The sequence below is a fragment of the Coregonus clupeaformis genome, chromosome 37 (genome assembly GCF_020615455.1).
Source record: "Coregonus clupeaformis isolate EN_2021a chromosome 37, ASM2061545v1, whole genome shotgun sequence".
NCBI lineage: Eukaryota > Metazoa > Chordata > Actinopteri > Salmoniformes > Salmonidae > Coregonus > Coregonus clupeaformis.
In genome coordinates, this window is record NC_059228.1 from 29255707 (window position 1) to 29275910 (window position 20204).

At 41.6% G+C, this 20204-nt stretch overlaps 2 protein-coding genes across 3 annotated transcripts; one reads left to right on the forward strand and one right to left on the reverse strand.

The window, feature by feature from the left end:
* Nucleotides 1-5666: 5666 nt before the first annotated feature.
* Nucleotides 5667-9685, reverse strand: LOC121553213 (protein YIPF4-like). Its single transcript, XM_041866220.2, has 6 exons — nt 9417-9685; nt 7665-7818; nt 7361-7532; nt 6912-6989; nt 6621-6734; nt 5667-6403 (listed from the first exon to the last, which is right to left on the reverse strand). The coding sequence occupies exons 1-6, from the start codon at nt 9472-9474 to the stop codon at nt 6266-6268; spliced, it is 714 nt and encodes a 237-aa protein (XP_041722154.1). The 5' UTR covers nt 9475-9685; the 3' UTR covers nt 5667-6265.
* Nucleotides 9686-9894: 209 nt separating this feature from the next.
* exo1 (exonuclease 1) lies at nt 9895-18709 on the forward strand. 2 transcript variants are annotated; one of them, XM_041866218.1, is made up of 14 exons: nt 9895-10000; nt 10683-10884; nt 10980-11099; nt 11297-11420; nt 11672-11809; nt 12830-13042; nt 13138-13325; nt 13456-13558; nt 13855-14077; nt 14476-14704; nt 14921-15422; nt 15591-15683; nt 15810-16000; nt 18232-18709. In XM_041866218.1, the coding sequence occupies exons 2-14, from the start codon at nt 10724-10726 to the stop codon at nt 18359-18361; spliced, it is 2415 nt and encodes an 804-aa protein (XP_041722152.1). In that variant the 5' UTR covers nt 9895-10000; nt 10683-10723; the 3' UTR covers nt 18362-18709. The 2 variants fall into 2 exon arrangements, with proteins under 2 accessions (XP_041722152.1, XP_041722153.1); XM_041866219.1 differs by having other exon boundaries at nt 14491-14704.
* Nucleotides 18710-20204: the final 1495 nt, after the last annotated feature.

Sequence of the window (20204 nt, forward strand, 5' to 3'; positions counted from 1 at the left end):
ACCTAGCCTTCTATTCGACCTAGCCTTCTATTCTACCTAGCCTTCTATTCGACCTAGCCTTCTATTCGACCTAGCCTTCTATTCTACCTAGCCTTCTATTCGACCTAGCCTTCTATTCTACCTAGCCTTCTATTCGACCTAGCCTTCTATTCTACCTAGCCTTCTATTCGACCTAGCCTTCTATTCGACCTAGCCTTCTATTCGACCTAGCCTTCTATTCGACCTAGCCTTCTATTCGACCTAGCCTTCAGTTCGACCTAGCCTTCAGTTCGACCTAGCCTTCAGTTCGACCTAGCCTTCAATTCGACCTAGCCTTCTATTCGACCTTGCCTTCAATTCGACCTTGCCTTCAATTCGACCTTGCCTTCTAAACAACAACATTTTTTAAACTTTGGCAAAGCATCAAGACTATAAAACTTAGTGCACTGAGGTTGCAACAGATTTTAGTTTTTGGAACACAAAAATGTATTGAGATCAGATGTTTCATCGATGAGAAATATGCATAATGTCAGCCCAGTTTCCCCCTATTTACATCCTCTCCCACTACCCGCGACTGGACTTCCTCTCACTACCATATTTGGTGGTGAGAAAACGTTCTAAACGGATGCTTCAGCTTTATAGCACCCTGTGACATGTCTGGGTTTCCCCTTCTGTCTGTGGTAAAGCAATGCACGATTTTGAAAATATTGAATGCATGTGGTACACAGAAGGCACAGCAGCCTAGTGCAGCATCCCCAACATAGCTTCAAAGAGTTTGTCTTTGGTAGAGTTGCGGACTGCTCCATTGACCATGAATGACTTCCGCCAGAATGCAAAGAGTTTGATGCATCTGGTGGACATGATACGTTAGGGCTGGCACAATTATCATATAATCGTGTAACAGACAAATTTGGACAATAACCGTGATCAAAAAGAAATATCAACATAATACATTAATATTAATTTTAGGAGAAGGGGGGATTCAACATCATATTCAAGTAGATATAGTTTACCCAATAGCGGTTTTTCATTTTTACATGAAGTGGGTAAAATTGGTAATCATTTAAAGAGCAGAAAGGCATGGTTGGGAGGAAAAGTTTTGAGACAGGGGTATCACCAAAGCTGTGTTGTATTCATTAGGTATGTCGTCGCTAATGTCCAAAGATGCATTATGATGAATTACAATCTCAAAACAATCCCTGTAGCTCAGTTGGTAGAGCATGTCGCTTGCAACGCCAGGGTTGTGGGTTTGTTTCCCACGGGGGGCCAGTATGAAAATGTATGCACTCACTAACTGTAAGTGGCTCTGGATAAGAGCGTCTACTAAAATGTAATCGTTACCCAAAATTCCATAATCGTCACAGCCCTACATCTGGTGGACATCGGGCACCATGCCTTCATCAGTGCTGTCAACAGGTTGCTCCTTTTTTTGTTTTATTTTTTATAGCACCTTGCACTTTCACCCTTTGTATTCTTTCAAGCATGGATTAAATTAAGTGATATGAGTTTTATATGTAATTATATGATGACTCTTTTGTTGTTTTGTTTTTTAATACAGCCCTGCCTGATGTTGGGATATGGATCCCCATGCAAGAAACACAAATAATAAACCCTAAAACCCACCAGCGGGTGGTCCCTATAAAGGTGTCCCATACATAGGTACAGTTTGCTCCTAGCAGAACTCGGCAAGGCGAACGTCTGTACTCGCATACTCCCTAAAGGGGCAATATTACTGTTGTTTGTTCCTCTTGAGCCACCGTAACAACATAGCCATGCACTTCCTCAAAATAGTTTTAATTAATCTACGATAAATCTGTAATTCATTTGGACGTTTTTGCCGAGGTCTTTTCCAGACCAGCTAGCTGTTGTTTTCAGACATTTTCAATCTCTCTCTAACTCAGGCTGTTATCCCCACCTGCTTCGAGGTGTCCACTATCATCCCCATGCCCAAGAAAGGGGAAAGGGAACTGAATGACTACCGACCTATAGTACCTCATCCCTCCGTGACACACAAGGGATCATCAACTAGATTCAGCCGCGGGCAGATTTTTTCTTGAGCGGATGGTCGGGGGGCCGGAATTTAGACTGCAAATTGACCACAAAAAGTCCAAACAGATATAATGTTTGACTAAAACAATCATTTCAAGCCTTGCTTATATTTGTATAGGACCACGTGGCTCATGTTATGCGTGGGAATACTTGGGAACAGATTTCTTAAATTAAAATATATTGGAGTTGATTTCCTAGTGTTTTTACAGTCTATTATGTCCAGCAATGAAAATGAAAAAAAAAAGTACAAACATTTTGCTCCGAAAACTTGGGGGGCCAAATAAAACCAACCGCGGGACGCCAGTTTGGGAACCCTGCACTAGACCCTCTCCAATTCGTCTACCGTTCTGACAGATCCACGGACGACACATGAGGCTGAAGAAATTCGGCCTGTCCCTGAGGGCCCTCAAGTGTTATATAGGAGCACCATCGAGAGCATACTGTCAGGCTCCGCTGACTGAATATGGTACACTCAGCAGAAAGCATCATTGGGTGCTCACTGCCTGTCCTCCAGCACACCTAGAACACCAGGTGTTGCAGGAAGGCCAAGAAGATCATTAAGGACCTCAGCCACCCAAGCCACGGCCTGTTCTACCCGCTTCCATCACTCTGACGCGGGCAGTATAGGAGTATCATGGCAAAAACTGTCAGACTGGTTAATAGCTTCTACCCCAAGGCTGCTGAATAGTCACTAGGCAACTACCTGCGCCCCCTATGGCTATTCACTAATGTTTGTGGAAATGTATGTAAATCTTATGTTTGTTTTTTTCCATGTATGTTTTGTTGTTGTGTGCGAACACCAAAACTGCATAATCCCTTGAGACCTTCACTTGAAAAACGGCAATATTACCATTTGTCCCCCTTGAAACGCCGTAGCCACAACATAGCCAGTAAACACGTCCTCAAAATAATTCAAGGAATCTGTAATACATTTAGACGTTTTTGTCGAGGTTTAGTCATGCAATTTTACATCTAAGATCTTATTTCTTAAGTGAAAAAATGTGCATTAAAACTAGTTGAATGACAAACACTTCATTGAAGAATCCCGTCAATAGCTCCTGCTAGTAGTAGTATTGTTGGCCAATCACCGCCAAAGGGGCATAGACTTCGGTTACCGAACTTCGACTTGCCTCAAGAAAAAATGGCGTGCGCGAATAGCCCGGAAAAAAACCAAAGTCACAAAATTATGTCATTACACACTACCGTTCAAAAGTTTGGGGTCACTTAGAAATGTCCTTGTTTTCGAAAGAAAAGCATTTTTTTTGTCCATTAAAATAACATCAAATGGATCAGAAATACAGTGTAGACATTGTTAATGTTGTAAATGGCTATTGTAGCTGGAAATGGCTGATTTTTTATGGAATATCTACATAGGCGTATAGAGGCCCATTATCAGCAACCATCATTCCTGTGTTCCAATGGCACATTGTGTTTGCTAATCCAAGTTTATCATTAGAAAACCCTTTTGCAATTATGTTAGCACAGCTGAAAACTGTTGTGCTGATTAAAGAAGCAATAAAACTGGCCTTCTTGAGACTAGTTGAGTATCTGGAGCATCAGCAATTGTGGGTTCGATTACAGAATCAAAATGTCCAGAAACAAATAACTTTCTGCTGAAAATCGTCAGTCTGTTCTTGTTCTGAGAAATTAAGGCTATTCCATGTGAGAAATTGCCAAGGAACTGAAGATCTCGTACAACGCTGTGTACTACTCCCTTCACAGAACAGCGCAAACTGGCTCTAACCAGAATAGAAAGAGGAGTGGGAGGCCCCGATGCACAACTGAGCAAGAGGACAAATACATTAGAGTGTCTAGTTTGAGAAACAGACGCCTCACAGGTCCTCAACTGGCAGCTTCATTAAATAGTACCCGCAAAACACCAGTCTCAACGTCAACAGTGAAGAGGCGACTCCGGGATGCTGACCTTCTAGGCAGAGTTGCAAAGAAAAAGGTGTATCTCAGACTGGCCAATAAAAAGAAAAGATTAAGATGGGCAAAAGAACACAGACACTGGACAGAGGAAGATTGGAAAAAAGTGTTATGGACAGACGAATCGAAGTTTGAGGTGTTCGGATCACAAAGAAGAACATTTGTGAGACGCAGACCAAATGAAAAGATGCTAGAGGAGTGCTTGATGCGATCTGTCAAGCATGGTGGAGGCAATGTGATGGTCTGGGGGTGCTTTGGTGGTGGTAAAGTGGGAGATTTGTACAGGGTAAAATGGATCTTGAAGAAGGAAGGCTATCACTCCATTTTGCAACGCCATGCCATACCCTGGACGGCGCTTGATTGGAGCCAATTTCCTCCTACAACAGGACAATGATCCAAAGCACAGCTCCAAACTATGCAATAACTATTTAGGGAAGAAGCAGTCAGCTGGTATTCTGTCTATAATGAAGTTGCCAGCACAGTCACTGGATCTCAACCCTTTTGAGCTGTTGTGGGAGCAGCTTGACCGTGGTACGTAAGAAGTGCCCATCAAGCCAATCCAACTTGTAGGAGGTGCTTCAGGAAGCATGGGGTGAAATCTTTTCAGATTACCTCAACAAATTGACAACTAGAATGCCAAAGGTCTGCAAGGCTGTAATTGCAGCAAATGGAGGATTCTTTGACGAAAGCAAAGTTTGAAGGACACAATTATTATTTCAATTAAAAATCATTATTTCTAACCTTGTCAATGACTACATTTCCTATTCATTTTGCTATATTTCTTATTCAAACTCTTTTCATGTATTTTTTCATGGAAAACAAGGACATTTCTATGTGACGCCAAACTTTTGAACGGTAGTGTATATGTGCACAAACTGTTTATAGACTGGGATGCATGCAACATGCTTATGCTTTACACACCGCACCGACAGGAAGCAAACATCCCCCTACTGTACAGACCGACAATCGTTCTGGTGAGTTTAGGCCCACCCCCACCAAGACACCTTTTATCATTTATAAAGCCCTTGAAGTCAGCCACCCCAATAACACCGAAATTGGTTTAGACTGCATTACTGTAAAACCAATTCACATTTCCGTTCATCCTCTACCCCTAGAAACCAGATGCATACTTTAATTGACTTATCAGATACCCAATTCCAGATGTACTTTGTGACAAAGATTGAGGTCAAATTGGCAAATTTCAATTGTTCTAAAAGCTAATTATATACACTGTGTAAACACATTACTATCTCAAATGGGTTTAATGCGTTTTTACAGCTAATAATTCATAATATATTCACTGTAAATACCATATTACTCATTTAACCCCCCTGCCAATAGACTTTAATTGCTATGGTAAATTCTACATTTCCTACATAAAGCTTGGGTGTGAAATTATGTTTTTGCATGAAGATTAATGATATAACACTTTACATACTGTATGAGAGAGAATGTTGTTTAAAATATCTAGGACAGTACAACAACAGTTATACAGAAAATTATGTTGATATCTTTTAAGCCCCCCTAGTGTGAAATAATTAGTGTTTTATAACTATCTCTCTATTGTTCCAGGTCTAGTAATTTTCTACAATTGTATAACATGTTCTGAATACGTACAATAGATACAAGCAAGTTGTCTGAAAATATACATCCTTTCAATAAAATATTTTTAAACAACTGTATAAAACAACTAATGAAAGGCACCAAACTTCAGTACTTTGTTTTATTTCACTCAAACTGCCCATCTACTTGTCTACCCAGGCAGAAATGACAACTAAATAATGCGTAACTATGCATAATAATGCATAACAGTATGCTAATCCCACTCCCTTACACAATAATGGGAACCTTACGGGCTGACGTTAGGGGCAGACTTCTTTCTTAACCCCTTGCACTGTATTTGGCACCACCTTCCTCTATGGAATAAAAGCATTAACAAAAATCAATGACAGTATGTGACCCTCCCATGATTACCAAAACCAGATTTGACGCCTTGATTAAATAATTACACTCCTCTTATATGATGCCAATGCGAACCTGTGCTCTTATTACAATTAAATCTGAATGTAGAGCTTAGACAATAAGCAACCACTTTTTACTGAGCACAGAGGTAAGGGGTACATTTAAATACACTGATGTAACATACACCCTTATATCCCCACAGTCTAAGATTGTAAACAGGGTTAAAGAGGGAGAAAATGACCTTTCAAAAATCCATACTCCTTATTTTCATTGTGGAATGAATATTTGTGTGTCTTTTCACGGTGCTTTGTGTCATTCGCCAACCACGGAGTAGCCATTTGTCCAATCAGACACCAGTATATAGTGACAGGAAGTAGATGTACAAAAGAAAAATGGGGTATATGAGCAGAGGCTTCTTGGTTTTGAATTCATCCCCAACAAGCAGTGAAGCAGCACTGTAAGCAGCCCAAAATACTCCAGAAAGCTGAAAAATGAAAGACAATTACTAACAACTAATGAACATATCTGATTTAAGAGTCCATTTGTACTTTCTAAAAAATCTAATAAAATACAGAAATGTAAAAAAAGCTTTGAATATGTTAGTGTATGTTAAATCAAACGTGCAATGCTGAATTACAGAGATTCATTTGTGAGAAAAATCAGATAGAATAAAGGTGGATTATCTTTGCTCCTATGCTCACCTTTATTAGTGTAGAAACAACATCAAAACCCCCAATGACCAAAAGCAATGGGGCTATAACGATGAGCGGGAGTAGAGAGTATCCAATCACTCCAAGAACTTGTCCATAAGACACCTATCCGATACAGAACAATGCAAGTCAGTGTTTCACAGCATGCCACATCATTCGTTGTAATAGGAAGCAAATGCACATCCAAAGATGCATGTACAGTATCAAGTAAGAGAATGTATTACTCATCAAGACTCGAAATATGATTTATTTCAGCTAAATGTAAACTTTGGTATTTCTTACCTCACCACCAAGAACACGAGCCAGCAAAAAGATTGTTAAAGATCCGAATATCCAAATGGTAATTATCCAAGACACGACCTTAGGAAAAAATAATAAGGCAACAAATAATTAAAACACAGAAGAAAATAATTGTGACATGGTACCAGTCTCTAGAAGACAAAAATATTTTGGTGGGGTAAGTCCTTTTCTGAACATTCTTATATCATTAGATATATCAATGTAGGCTGCCTCCCATTTAATTCAATTCAGTTAATGAAGATAACTAGTGAATCAAGCACTGTTTGTGTGAGCAGCATATGCATCTAATGTTGTTTCAAATCTCAACCTTACAATCAATGTTCACCATTGACTTTTTCTGAGTAATCTGACTTAGTTTAACCAACAGCCAAGGGCCAGATGTAAGGTATGATCTGAGACCAACAAATTCACAGCTTGTACTGCCGCCTCACCCTGAACTGTCCGTAGATGGAGATCATGGAGAACAGGAGCACTACAGCCAGCGGGCCCCAGAAGTCAGGGTTGTCCCTCACAACCTGCCGGTTGAAGCCCAAGGAGGGCATTGGCATCAGCACACAGCGGATCTTGTAGTAGATGTCTTTCAGGTCGATGTCCAGCTCCTCCCTAATCACATGAGATTTTACAGGAGCATCGTGAGATATCAGCACATTTCAATTGTATTGATGGACAAATCAAGTGTCATTTTAATATCAATGTGCATGGATAAAGAATGGGTTTCTTGAAGAAAGTACTCACAGAAGAGGTTTGTTGTCTTCGGGGTCATCCTCTTCTACTTCCAGGAGCCAACCATAGCCTCGTTTCCTCAGGAACGTGGTTGCATATGGGTCTTTTGCATTGTCACTGCCCATGCTCAATTTAACATCTGGGGCATCAATAGTACCGCTTAGATCTGTAGGGAATTTAATGTAAACGATTATTGGTTACATGCTACAGACAGACAGAAGTTGGCAGATCGGCTGTACCGACTTCAGAAGAGTCTTGTGGAGGTCGTAGAGCAAAACGGAGAACATTGTGTTCATGAGTCTCATCTTTCCATATAGGGGTCATAATAGTTTGTAGGTAAACCGTTCGGACGCTACAGACAATTTGGTAAGAACACTGATTTTCGGGATGTCTCATGGTCTGACAAACACCTCTCTAGCTCTGCCACCTTTTTCAGTTTTCCCCACTGAGGTAATATAAGAACTGGAGACTGTGTCCATGATGTCCGCCCGTTGTTTTGAAGTTAATCTACTCGTGTTCGTATACGCCGATTCATGGGCCGTCTATATCTGGGTTGCATCCGTTTTATACATCACATGCGTGCTTGCACTCAGTTCACACAGAAGCAGTGCGAGCATCGACGACATCATCACATTATCCAAAAAGATGGCAGAAATTGGATGAATATACATAAAATGTTAAAATCTTCTGATGCTGTGAGTGATAAAAAATTTAATATATTTGAATAATTCAATGGATGTTTTGTGCACAAAGGTTATGACTAAAGTATCTTATTATGAATTGTATATCTGACTTCTCTATGTGGCCATCTATGGAAATTGTATTTCTGGGCCGGCATCAGTTAAAGGTGCAATATGCAAAAATCACTCCGCCATTTTGTGGTTGCTAAAATTCAAATAGTTCGCCTAATTTCAGTTAATGTGACAAAACAAGCAAGTAGAGAATCATTGTACGATCTAAACTGCTGTGAAATATATTTTAAATAACCAAAGATATTGTATTTTCAGCTGGTGTAAAAAACCTAAAGTAAAAGATGCAAAAACGAAACTGAAGAATGGGAAGCATAGAAATAGCGCACATAGAACAGATATACCGCTTCTTAGACTTGACAGATCTATAATGTACATTTCTATGTGAACTTGGTCGGTCGCCTAAAAAGTTACATATTGCAGCTTTAAACTGCAGTACCGAAGCAAAACTGTAGGAGCAGTCAAACCCGTGCTTCTATACCAGAACCCTAGCCCCTTGGTTTCCCCTCCCTATTCCGACCACTCGCAGAGCGCCCTAGCAATTGGTCTTTGCTAGGAAGTAATTTCTCTCTTTTTGACCATTTTAACTGAAAACAATCACAGTAAGGTACTTGTTACCCAGAAATGGTTTGATATTGAGATAAAAACGGCTGCATTGGACCTTTAAACTGTATTTCCTCGATGGGAAATACATTAAACTAGTCCAAATAGATTGTAGAAGTATGTATTAAACTTATCTTCAGTAGAATAATAATATGTAGTTATAGTTGGATTTCCTTCAGTGATATAGCTAGCTAGTTAGCTTGCTAACGTTAGCCTAGTCGTACAGTAGTAGCAGCAGAAAGTTGTCAAATCTCTCCGAACCACGGTAACTTGTCAAAAACGACAACACTGTACTCAAGTTAACTACCTAATTAATTAAATGTCAAGCTAGCAGAATGACGTGTTGACAAATACGGTAGCTAACAAAAAATAACAAACACAGATGACAGTATTCACGGCCTGCTAACATTACCCTCGGCTTCAGTTGATGAGACGAAGGTAAAATCTCCGTTGGTGGGAGAGAGATGCATTGTTGATGTTGTGCCAACAACCTTCAAGTCCTAAGAACTGACATTTAAATAAAGTGTTTAATTGAATAGCTTGCCACAAGTAAATACAACGTTGTCATTGACGGGGTTTCACTAAATTTTCACAACTATTCCATCTTGTTGTTGATGTATCGTTTGCTCAAACACACAGGCAGCTACCGAAGCAGGAAGTGTAAGGGAGGCTGGGAAAGACGACACGTCAAAAAATCCTAACACGGCAGAAGACAAGCTCGCCATCTAGTGGGAAAAAAAAAAAAAGGTGTAGCTGGACTCCCGCCATCAATATGCAATATGACACCTCAAAAAAGATAACCACGCCCTTCTTCTTTTGTCGACCAAAGACCATCCCCCCACATATGGTTGGCTGATCAGAATAGACTGACCAATAGTATCAGCTCATTGTGAACTCCTACTTTTGCCGCTAAAAGCGAACTCCTGTTATATTACAAGGTGCCCCGTCATCGTTAAATGCTTAGTATTTGTCATTGTCAGGCTATTCAATTCGCGGGTAAATATCTCGGTAGCTTGCTAATGGGGTCTAATATTGTTGGATGCATGTGTTTATTTCAAAATAATGTATTAAAATGGGTTTACAGCGAATTTAGCTATGCGCTAGCCAGAGTTTGCTAGAAACGTTCACTAATGCTATTAACTAAGTTAGTTAGCACACTTCATGCCAAGTTCTCGAACTGCTAACTAACGTTAGCTAGATACAACTTGCTGTTGTGTTTGTTTTTTTACAGCACCATTAATGTATTTATAGGTATATAATTTTAGGTAGTTGGCTAGCTAACTAACGTTAGTGGCCGGGCTAGTTAGCTAGCTAACTTTAGCCAACTTGCTACATGTGTTTGTCATCAGTGGTGAGTGGCGTAGGTTATTGAAGATCCACGAACGTTCGAATGCATTAGTTACGGTTGGTTTCTACACCAATGGAAGTAGCAATTAGCTAGCTAGAATTCATAATCATCTACCGCTATGTCCAGGTAAATTAGCAGGTATATGCAGATTACGATTAACTAGCTAGCTAACAAACCAGTTTGTTAGGCCCAGTTATAGTTGAGTTGTTAACACTTGGTAAAGGTACATGAATTTGCACCCTAACCAGGGTAACGTTAGCTAGGTATTTTCTCTTCATTCTAGTTTCATCATAATGTTTTGTCAAATGTTCTCTCTGTCCTTGAATATAGCAAGCAACTGTCCTGAATGTTAGTGGAATCATCAGATTAAAATGGGGATCCAGGGACTGTTGCAGTTCCTCAAAGATGCCTCGGAGCCCATCAGTGTGAGGAAATTCAAGGGACAGACGGTCGCAGTAGACACATATTGCTGGCTTCATAAAGGGGCATTTTCTTGTGCAGAAAAACTTGCCAAAGGGGAGCCAACTGACCAGTAAGTTGTTTTATAGATATCTCAGTATGCATTAACTATAACTACCTAACCCTATTAATATAACTACCTACCCCTATGCATTTTCTTTCACATAGGTATGTGACATACTGCATGAAATTTGTGGACATGCTGTTGTCTTTTGGTGTGAAGCCCATCTTGGTGTTTGATGGCTGCAATCTGCCTTCAAAACAGGAAGTGGACAAAGCTCGCAGAGAGTAAGTGTGTGCGGACCTGTAATATTCTTTAAAGTTAAGATGGTGATTGAATTAATGTTAGGCCTAGATGGTATTTGCTGTAATGTGTTGTCTCCTTTAATGAAATAAAATATCTCCCTGTACTTGTCTGTCATTTCTTTAACAGAACAGAGTAAATATTTTTGCCAAAAAAGTTAGACCTCATGTCTGTCTTCCAGGCGTCGTCAGGCAAATCTGCAGAAAGGCAAGCAGCTCCTACGTGAGGGAAAGATTTCAGAAGCCAGAGACTGCTTTACCCGCTGTGTTAACGTCACCCCTTCCATGGCCCATGATGTCATCAAGGCAAGTGTTTCCAATCCTGCTAAAACTGTTCAGATGAAATAATGTTTTCTACTGATCAGTATTTTTCACTGAAACCTATGCTGCATATCTTGAATGAAGCGTGTCTATTTGCTGGTTTTGTGCAGTGGTTTACTCTGGCTTAACCAGTTAAACTCAAGTCATCTGTTTTGTTATGCACTACTTCATGTTTATGATTGCAAATGGGTGTCTTACATTTTTTTATTCAGCTGAAATAATGTTCTATCCTCTAGGCAGCAAGGACCAGAGGTGTGGACTGTGTGGTGGCCCCGTATGAAGCTGACGCCCAGCTGGCCTTCCTTAACAAGGCTGGCATTGCACAGGCTATCATCACTGAGGACTCAGACTTACTGGCGTTTGGCTGCAAAAAAGTACAGTATTAGGAACTTTAAGATGGTGCTCACTGTGGAATTTCTGTAATGCATTTGTCACAATCATCTGGCTTTAAAGTAACTGTCCGGTTTCTCCAGATTTCTATGCAATATGACCAATAATTAATTAAAATATGGTTGAAATAGTTTTCCTTCCAAAAAAATTGTAATTAAGTACGTTAAAAAGCAGCTTTCCTGTGTTAGAATGGTGTGGGCGTACACCAACGTAATAGTGTGGGTGTATACTGGTCATTAATAACGTTCACGCGAGTAGATCTCTGATTGGCCATCTCATCCTCTGAGGAAATGGCAAGCATTTTTGAAACTATCTGTTTGAGATGGGAGTTAAGTGTTTTTTTTCTCTCAATTATTATTTTGCAAAATACGAGTATAGGATGAGTGAGTCAATATTGGGTATGAGTTAACAGAATATGAACTTCTAAAAGTGAGATTTTCACTGGACAGTTACCCTCAAAATTGTCAGACTCCAGCCACCCTAGTCATAGACTGTTCTCTCTGCTACCGCACGGCAAGCGGTACCGGAGTGCCAAGTCTAGGTCCAAAAGACTTCTCAACAGCTTCTACCCCCAAGCCATAAGACTCCTGAACAGCTAATCATGGCTACCCGGACTATTTGCACTGCCCCCCCACCCCATCCTTTTTACGCTGCTGCTACTCTGTTAAGTATTTATGCATAGTCACTTTAACTCTACCCACATGTACATATTACCTCAACTAGCCGGTGCCCCCGCACATTGACTCTGCAACGGTACCCCCCTGTATATATAGCCTCCCTACTGTCACTTTATTTTACTTCTGCTCTTTTTTTCTCAACACTTTTTTTGTTGTTTTATTCTTACTTTTTTTGTTTAAAATAAATGCACTGTTGGTTAAGGGCTGTAAGTAAGCATTTCACTGTAATGTCTGCACCTGTTGTATTCGGCGCATGTGACCAATAAAATTTGATTTGATTTGATGATGGTAATGACCATAAAGTGTTCTGCTTGTCATCTCGCTCAGGTGATCCTAAAGATGGACAAACAGGGGAACGGTCTAGAGATTGACCAGAACCACCTGGGGCGGTGCCGCTCTCTGGGTGATGTCTTCACCGAGGAGAAGTTCCGCCACATGTGTATTCTCTCTGGCTGTGACTATCTGTCCTCGCTCTATGGGATTGGCTTGGGCAAAGCCTGTAAACTGCTGAGGATGGCAAACAACCCTGACATCATTAAGGTAAGTTTGAATGAGAATTGGTAGTAGAACTTGCACAGTGGTATAAATTAAACTATTATGAAAATGGCCCCTCTAACTTGTTGATTTACTTTCAGGTGATAAGGAAGATGGGCCAGTACCTGAAGATGAACGTGGTTGTGCCAGACGAGTACATTGATGGCTTTGTTAAGGCCAATAACACCTTCCTCTACCAGCTGGTGTTTGACCCCATCAAGAGGAAGGTGGTGCCTCTCAACCCCTATCCAGAGCACATGGACCCTGCCACCCTCAGCTACGCTGGCTGGTATCCTTTCACTCAGTGGCAGGCCTGACTCCTGCTCTATACCTGTTGATTAGTAGCTAAATAGAAAATAAGACACTGGTTGTTCCCATTTACTACCAGTAAAATGTGTTGTCCTTAATGCTTAATCCAGTAATTTAGGAGATTGCAAAGGTTTACAGATGGCCCTGGGAAACTTGGATATCAACACCATGGAGAGGATTGATTACTTCAACCCAGATGCTGCAAATGTCAAGGTAAAGGTACTAGGTAGAATGACTAACATAATAGTCATTTCTGTACAAACACTACTCATTCATCATCACAGTAAGTTGTACTGCTAGGTTGTTGTTTTGCTTGTGTACTTAGCTATTTTTACAGTCAATCAATACAATTGTATGAATATTTAACTTGCAAATGTGAGTGCTTAACCTAGCCTGACCCCAGATCTGTATGCTGTACATGTATGGCATGACAACCATAGAGGAGTTTGCTAAAGCGCACGTCATTTACGGTAACGTATCTAAATCCTTCCTCCCTTTGTGTTTCTTAGCCAGTGAAACCACGCAGTCGTGACTGGAATGCCAGCCAGGAGACTCGGGCCTCCATACACCCTAGCATCTGGAGCAGAGGTTACACACCAGGCACCCTCTCTGCCTCCCAGCCTGTGGGCTCTCCAGAGAGGCCCCCTTCAACCAGGGGAAAGGAGCGGGTCATCAGTGTGCAGGGGCTGAGGCTTCCTCAAAGGAACACCCAGGTTAAGAGGCCCAGAGAAGGTGAGATTAGTCTGCTATCTCATTGTTGCTCCCATGTTTGAGAGGTGCTCTTTTCAATCACTATAGGAAGGAAGATTACTTGATTAACCCAGCTCTGTTTAAATATAGGTGTGAGGATTTGGGATTGTTCAGGGGGAAACACATTTTTATTGCCATAACATCCCAGTTCATCTTGTGAAGTTTTATCAGTCATTCTATAGTAAAGCCTCTACTTGTATTACATTTTGAAGCTCCACCCAATGTTACGTTCATATAGAACAGGAAAAACCTACACTTTGTCATTTATATAAAAAGTTTATCAATGTATTTGATTAATGTATACCTCAAACATTCTTTCCAAGTGGTTTTGATAAATATTTGTTATATTATAGACTTCTGATTTCCTTCATCTCCCAAAGACTCTGGTGTTTCAGAGCAGGATGTGCTGCAGCAGTACTCTCCCTCTGGTCAGAAGAGGTCCAGAGGGGAGGAGGACCCTGAACCCACAGAGAGCCAACACATCTCCACATGCCCCCGGTCCAGTGCCACTGCTGCTGCTACCCATCCCAGACCCCGCAACCGCTTCGCCACCCTGCTACAGAGGAGGAACCAGGATGGAGTTGGAGACGGGCAGGGAATGCGAAGCAGGTATGATCTTATAATACACACTTTTAGTCATTGCAACAGCAACTTTATTTTATAGGAAATCTTTCTTTCGAACTCGTCTTATCTTTTACATCACTGAAATTGACCTACCTAAAACCACTGGTTCTTCCAATTGTTTTCCTGATCCCATTGTTTTGCCCACATTTCTTCATGTTTTGTGATACTGTCTGACTAAATGGTGGATATTTTCCCCTATAGGTTCTTCTGTAGTGGCAGAAGCTCCAGTGAGGTGGTCAGCTTGAATCAGGTGTCTTTTGTCAAAGGGGAGGTGTCTCAGGATGAGGTCACAGAGGACCCCAGTAACGAATATTGTGTCGTGGGATATGCTGAGACAGAGGAGAATGACTCTGTTGACCTTCATAGCCCACCCCCCTCCTCTCTGCCTGCCAGTCAAGGGCTAGGGGTGTTCCGCTGGTCAGGCAGCTCCTCAGAGAGATCCAGGACCCTGACACCCACATCCGGCCTCTCGGCCCTGCAGCAGTTCCAGCGCAAGAAGGAAAGCTTCTCCTGGAGCCAGGAAGGCCAGAGGACTCGGAAGACCCCTAGAGCCCCATCTCCCATCCTGGGCCAAGAGGACAAGGATTCACCACCAAACTCTCCACCGTCTCAGGACAGTGCCTACTTCTCTCAGCATAACCACACATCCTGCAGTGTAGTGGAAGTGTCCCCACCCACTCGGCTGGAGGATGCCACCACGCCTGTACGTCACTGTTTCCTCTGTTAATTAGTAATGCGTAGGCGTCATAACACTTGCATGTGCATTACTGCAAGCTAGTTGAGTGTGCATATGCATGGCTTTTTATGTTGTGGTTTGGATGTGTGGTGGCGGTGGCTTTATTAATTTACTGCCTGTCTTCTGTTTTCTAAGAGAATTTACTCAAGTAAGGATTCAGACTCTGGCAAAAGCCCCAGTTCCTCTCCAACAGCGGATGAAAAGAAACCCAGCACAATGAGAGCGAAGGTAGCTTACTTTATGTGGGACCATTTTGTATCATGTTGGTTCAATAGAGATTTGGCATCTAGAACACTTTTGTGATGAACATGCTATATCCCCACAGTGAATTTTCCTTCCCTTCTCTCTCACCAGGTGGCAGGTCTACCGCGGATGAAACCCGGTGACCAAGGGAAAGGGACAAAGATCCGACACTCTGCCCCTGCCAAGGCCAGTGGCCTCCGTAAAAAGCCTGCAGGGCCTGGAAAGAAACTCGCCACCAACAATGAGAACAACCCTGGCCTCCAGGCCACCATCAGTGGCCTCTGGAAAAACTTTGGTTTTAAGTAAGTGAGGGTAATCATAACCTGCATACTTAAAATCATAGACTGCATATCATTAGTCCTCAGCCCAGTAGCTGGATACACCTTTCAATTGTCTTTGCTTTATAAAAGATTATAGATTAGGCCTAATACCAACCTTCAACAGTAGTCCCCATACTTGAATTTTTTCCCTTTGAACACAACCAATTTGTGTTCAAAGGATCTGTCACAAACTTGTCTCAAATTTCTATACTGAACAAAAATATAAACATAACATGCAACAATTTCAAGGATTTTACAGAGTTACAGTTCATATGAGGAAATCGGTCAATTGAAATAAATTCATTAGGCCCTAATCTATGGATTTCACATGACTGGGTATACAGATATGCATCTGTTGGTCACAAATGCCTCACAATGGGCCTCAGGATCTCGTCACAGTATTTCTGTGCATTCAAATTGCCATCGATAAAATGCAATTGTGTTTGTTGTCGGTAGCTTATGCCTGCCCATACCATAACCCCACCGCCACCATTGGGGCACTCTGTTCACAACGTTGACATCAGCAAACCACTCACCCACACAATGTTATACACGTGGTCTGCGGTTGTGAGGCCGGTTGGACATACTGCCAAATTCTCTCAAACGACGGAGGCGGCTTATGGTAGAGAAATGAACGTTTAATTCTCTGGCAACAGCTTTAGTGGACATTCCTGCAGTCAGCATGCCAATTGCACCACCCCTCAAAACTTGAGACATCTGTGGCATTGTGTTGTGTGACAAAACTGCACATTTTAGTGGCCTTTTATTTTCCCAAGCACAAGGTGCATCTGTGTAATGATCATGCTGTTTAATCAGCTTCTTGACATGCCACACCTGTCAGGTGGATGGATTATCTTGGCAAAGGAGAAATGCTCACTAACAGGGATGTAAACAAATGTGTGCACAATTTGAGAGAAATAAGCTTTTTGTGCATATGGAACATTTCTGATATTTTATTTCAGCTCATGAAACATGGGACCCACAATTTGGATGTTGCGTTTTTATATTTTTGTTCAGTGTAGCAGTCATTCACTCAAGTGAAGACAAGTGGAATCTGAAACAAAACATATTCAGTACTCTATGTAGCCAACAGAGGCAGCATTCTACCGAGGTATTATGTTGATGCCAATGTGTGGTATGTAACTAAATGCTTACGTAAAAGAGTGAGTGATTCAGTCTTATTAGATCTGGGTGGGGTCTGGCAAATTGCAAAGGGACATTCTGTCATTACTACTTGGATGTTTTAAGAATGGGTGTGCAGTAATGCATTACTTTCTAGTGAACCACAGGCACCAGTCGCAATGGCACGTACATATGACACGTGATGAGCATGACAGAGTATGATTTAATTAATGGAATGTGTCCTTATTTCTTTATTCAGCAGAAATGTTTCTCAATCGTTTTCATTCACTAAACATGGGGGTACAAGCTACACTGAACAAAAACATAAATGCAACATGTAAAATGTTGGTCCCATGTTTCATGAGCTGAAATAAATGATCCCAGAAATGTTCCATATGCACAAAGTTTATTTCTCTCAAATGTTGTGCACAAATTTGTTTACATCCCGAGTATTTCTCCTTTACCAATATAATCCATCCACTTGACAGGTGTGGCATATAAAGAAGCTGATTAAACAGCATGATCATTACACAGGTGCACCTTGTGCTGGGAACAATAAAAGGCCACTCTAAAACAACACAATGTCTCAAGTTTTGAGGGAGTGTGCAATTGGCATGCTGACTGCATTAATGTCTACCAGAGCTGTTGCCAGATAATGTTATTTTCTCTACCATAAGCCGCCTCCAACATCGTTTTGGAGAATGTTGCAGTCCGTCCAACCGGCCTCACAACCGCAGACCACGTATGGCGTCGTGTGAGTGAGCGGTTTGCTGATGTCAACGTTGTGTACAGAGTGCCCTGTGGTGGGGTTAGGGTATGGGCAGGCATAAGCTACGGACAACGAACACAATTGCATTTTATTGATGGCCATTTGAATGCACAGAGATACCGTGACAAGATCCTGAGGCCCATTGTCGTGCAATTAATCCGCCGCAATCACGTCATGTTTCAGCATGATAAATTATTTTAAATTGTTGCGTTTATATTTTTCAGAATAGATCACAGCGTTACCAAATATATGATAATCATCTCTTTCTTGTGACATACTTTTCATGGGAACTACGTTAAGTATGTGTTTGTCTGTGTTGCAGAGAAAATCCAAAGATAAACCCCTGTAAGAAAGGAGAACCCATGTCACCAGTGAAGGACAACGTGCTGGCCTTCACACCTGAAACGGACAAGGATATTTACTTAATCTCTAGTGTTCAGAAAACACTCTGATGCCAAGTGTTATACATTTTTCACAGGCAGAGCACCTTGTGAAAGCCTTACAACATACTGTGTATGTTGATACTTAGTGTATTTTTATGGACTAGATGTAAATGCATTCTGTAATTGATTTCAGTTTAAAGAAATGCAACTTTCTTAAAGGTTTAGGCAGTTAATTAAAAATCTATACTATTTGTAGGTTGTTGAATTAATTTTATTTCATAGCCATAGTCTAGATCTGCCCAGAAATGAATGTACACTTCATGGCCATAAGTATGTGGACTCCTGCTCGGCAAACATCTCATTCCAAAATCATGGGCATTAATATGAAGTTGGCCTCCTTTTTGTTGCTATAACAGCCTCCACTCTCTGGAAAGCTTTCCACTAGATGTTGGAACGTTACTGCGGGGTCTTGCTTCCATTCAGCCACGAGCATTAGTGAGGTCAGGCACTGATGTTGGGCGATTACGCCTGGTTCGCAGTTGGTGTTCGATGGGGTTGAAGTCGGCTCTCTTCAGGCCATTACATTTACATTACATTTTAGTCATTTAGCAGACGCTCTTTTCCAGAGCGACTTACAGTTAGTGAATACATATTAAAAAAAAATTATACTGGCCCCCCCGTGGGAATCGAACCCACAACCCTGGCGTTGCAAACGCCATGCTCTATCAACTGAGCTACATCCCTGCCAGCCATTCCCTCCCCTACCCTACCCTGGACGACGCTGGGCCAATTGTGCACCGCCCATGAGTCTCCCGGTCGCGGCCGGCTGCGACAGAGCCTGGATTCGAACCAGGATCTCTAGTGGCACAGTTAGCACTGCGATGCAGTGCCTTAGACCACTGCGCCACTCAGGAGGCCAGTCAAGTTCTTCCACAACGATCTCGACAAACCACTTCTCTATGGACCTCGCTTTGTGCATGGGGGCATTGTCATACTGAAACAGGAAAGGGCCTTCCCCAAACTGTTGCCACAAAGTTGGAAGCACAGAATCATCTAGAATGTCATTGTAGCTTTAAGATTTCCCTTCACTGGAACTAAGGGGCCTAGCCCAAACCTTGAAAAACCGCTCCAGACCATTATTCCTCCTCCACCAAACTTTACAGTTGGCACTATGCTTTGGGGCAGGTAGCGTTCTCCTGGCATCTGCCAAACCCATATTCGTCTGTTGGACTGCCAGATGGTGAATCGTGATTCATCTCTCCAGAGAACAGCTCTAGCAGGGCAGACATTTTACGAATGGACTTGTTGGAAAGGTGGCATCCTATGACGGCGCCATGTTGAAAGTCACTGAGCTCTTCAGTAAGGCCATTCTACTGCCAATGTTTGTCTATGGAGATTGCATAGCGGTGTGCTCGATTTTATACATCTATCAGCAACGGTGTGGCTGAAAAGCCAAATTCACTAAATTTAAGGGGTGTCCACACACTTTTGCCCATGTAGTGTCAGTAGTAAATAAATGATTACACAATGTGAGTTCATGGTCATAGGTTTGGTTGTTCTCTCACAAACTTCAAAAGGGTAGTGAAGGTATGTGTGAAGTGAACCCTTAAGATGGTTGAAGAATGAACAATGCATGGTTACTCAAAATGGCCTACCAGCATGCTAACCCTGCAAGGTTGCGTTAGCACAGGTGGCTCAGTGCCTGAGTATGATACTTTTTCTTAAATGTTGTTTACAGTAGGCCTAGTTTATAGTCACTTGAGAGGGTATTGAGTTTGTTTGTGGTTAATAACTGGATTTGATCAATTCTAAATGAGGCATAAGAAAACAACCCAGAAAGCAAACACTGTTGGAGGTTGGTACACTTGATCATACAGTTGCTTTTTGTAACTCAACTCATTCCCTATGTAAC

Excerpts from the sequence above, each read along its gene's own strand:
- LOC121553213 (XM_041866220.2), bottom strand. The coding sequence starts at position 9,474 with ATGCATCTCTCTCCCACCAACGGAGATTTTACCTTCGTCTCATCAACT. Across the intron at positions 6,990-7,360 it reads CCATCTACGGACAGTTCAGG|GTCGTGTCTTGGATAATTAC; the intron begins GTGAGGCGGCAG and ends TTTTTTCCTAAG. Across the intron at positions 6,404-6,620 it reads TTGTTTCTACACTAATAAAG|CTTTCTGGAGTATTTTGGGC; the intron begins GTGAGCATAGGA and ends TTCATTTTTCAG.
- exo1 (XM_041866218.1), top strand. The coding sequence starts at position 10,724 with ATGGGGATCCAGGGACTGTTGCAGTTCCTCAAAGATGCCTCGGAGCCC. Across the intron at positions 11,421-11,671 it reads TGGCCCATGATGTCATCAAG|GCAGCAAGGACCAGAGGTGT; the intron begins GCAAGTGTTTCC and ends TCTATCCTCTAG. Across the intron at positions 14,078-14,475 it reads GGTTAAGAGGCCCAGAGAAG|ACTCTGGTGTTTCAGAGCAG; the intron begins GTGAGATTAGTC and ends CATCTCCCAAAG.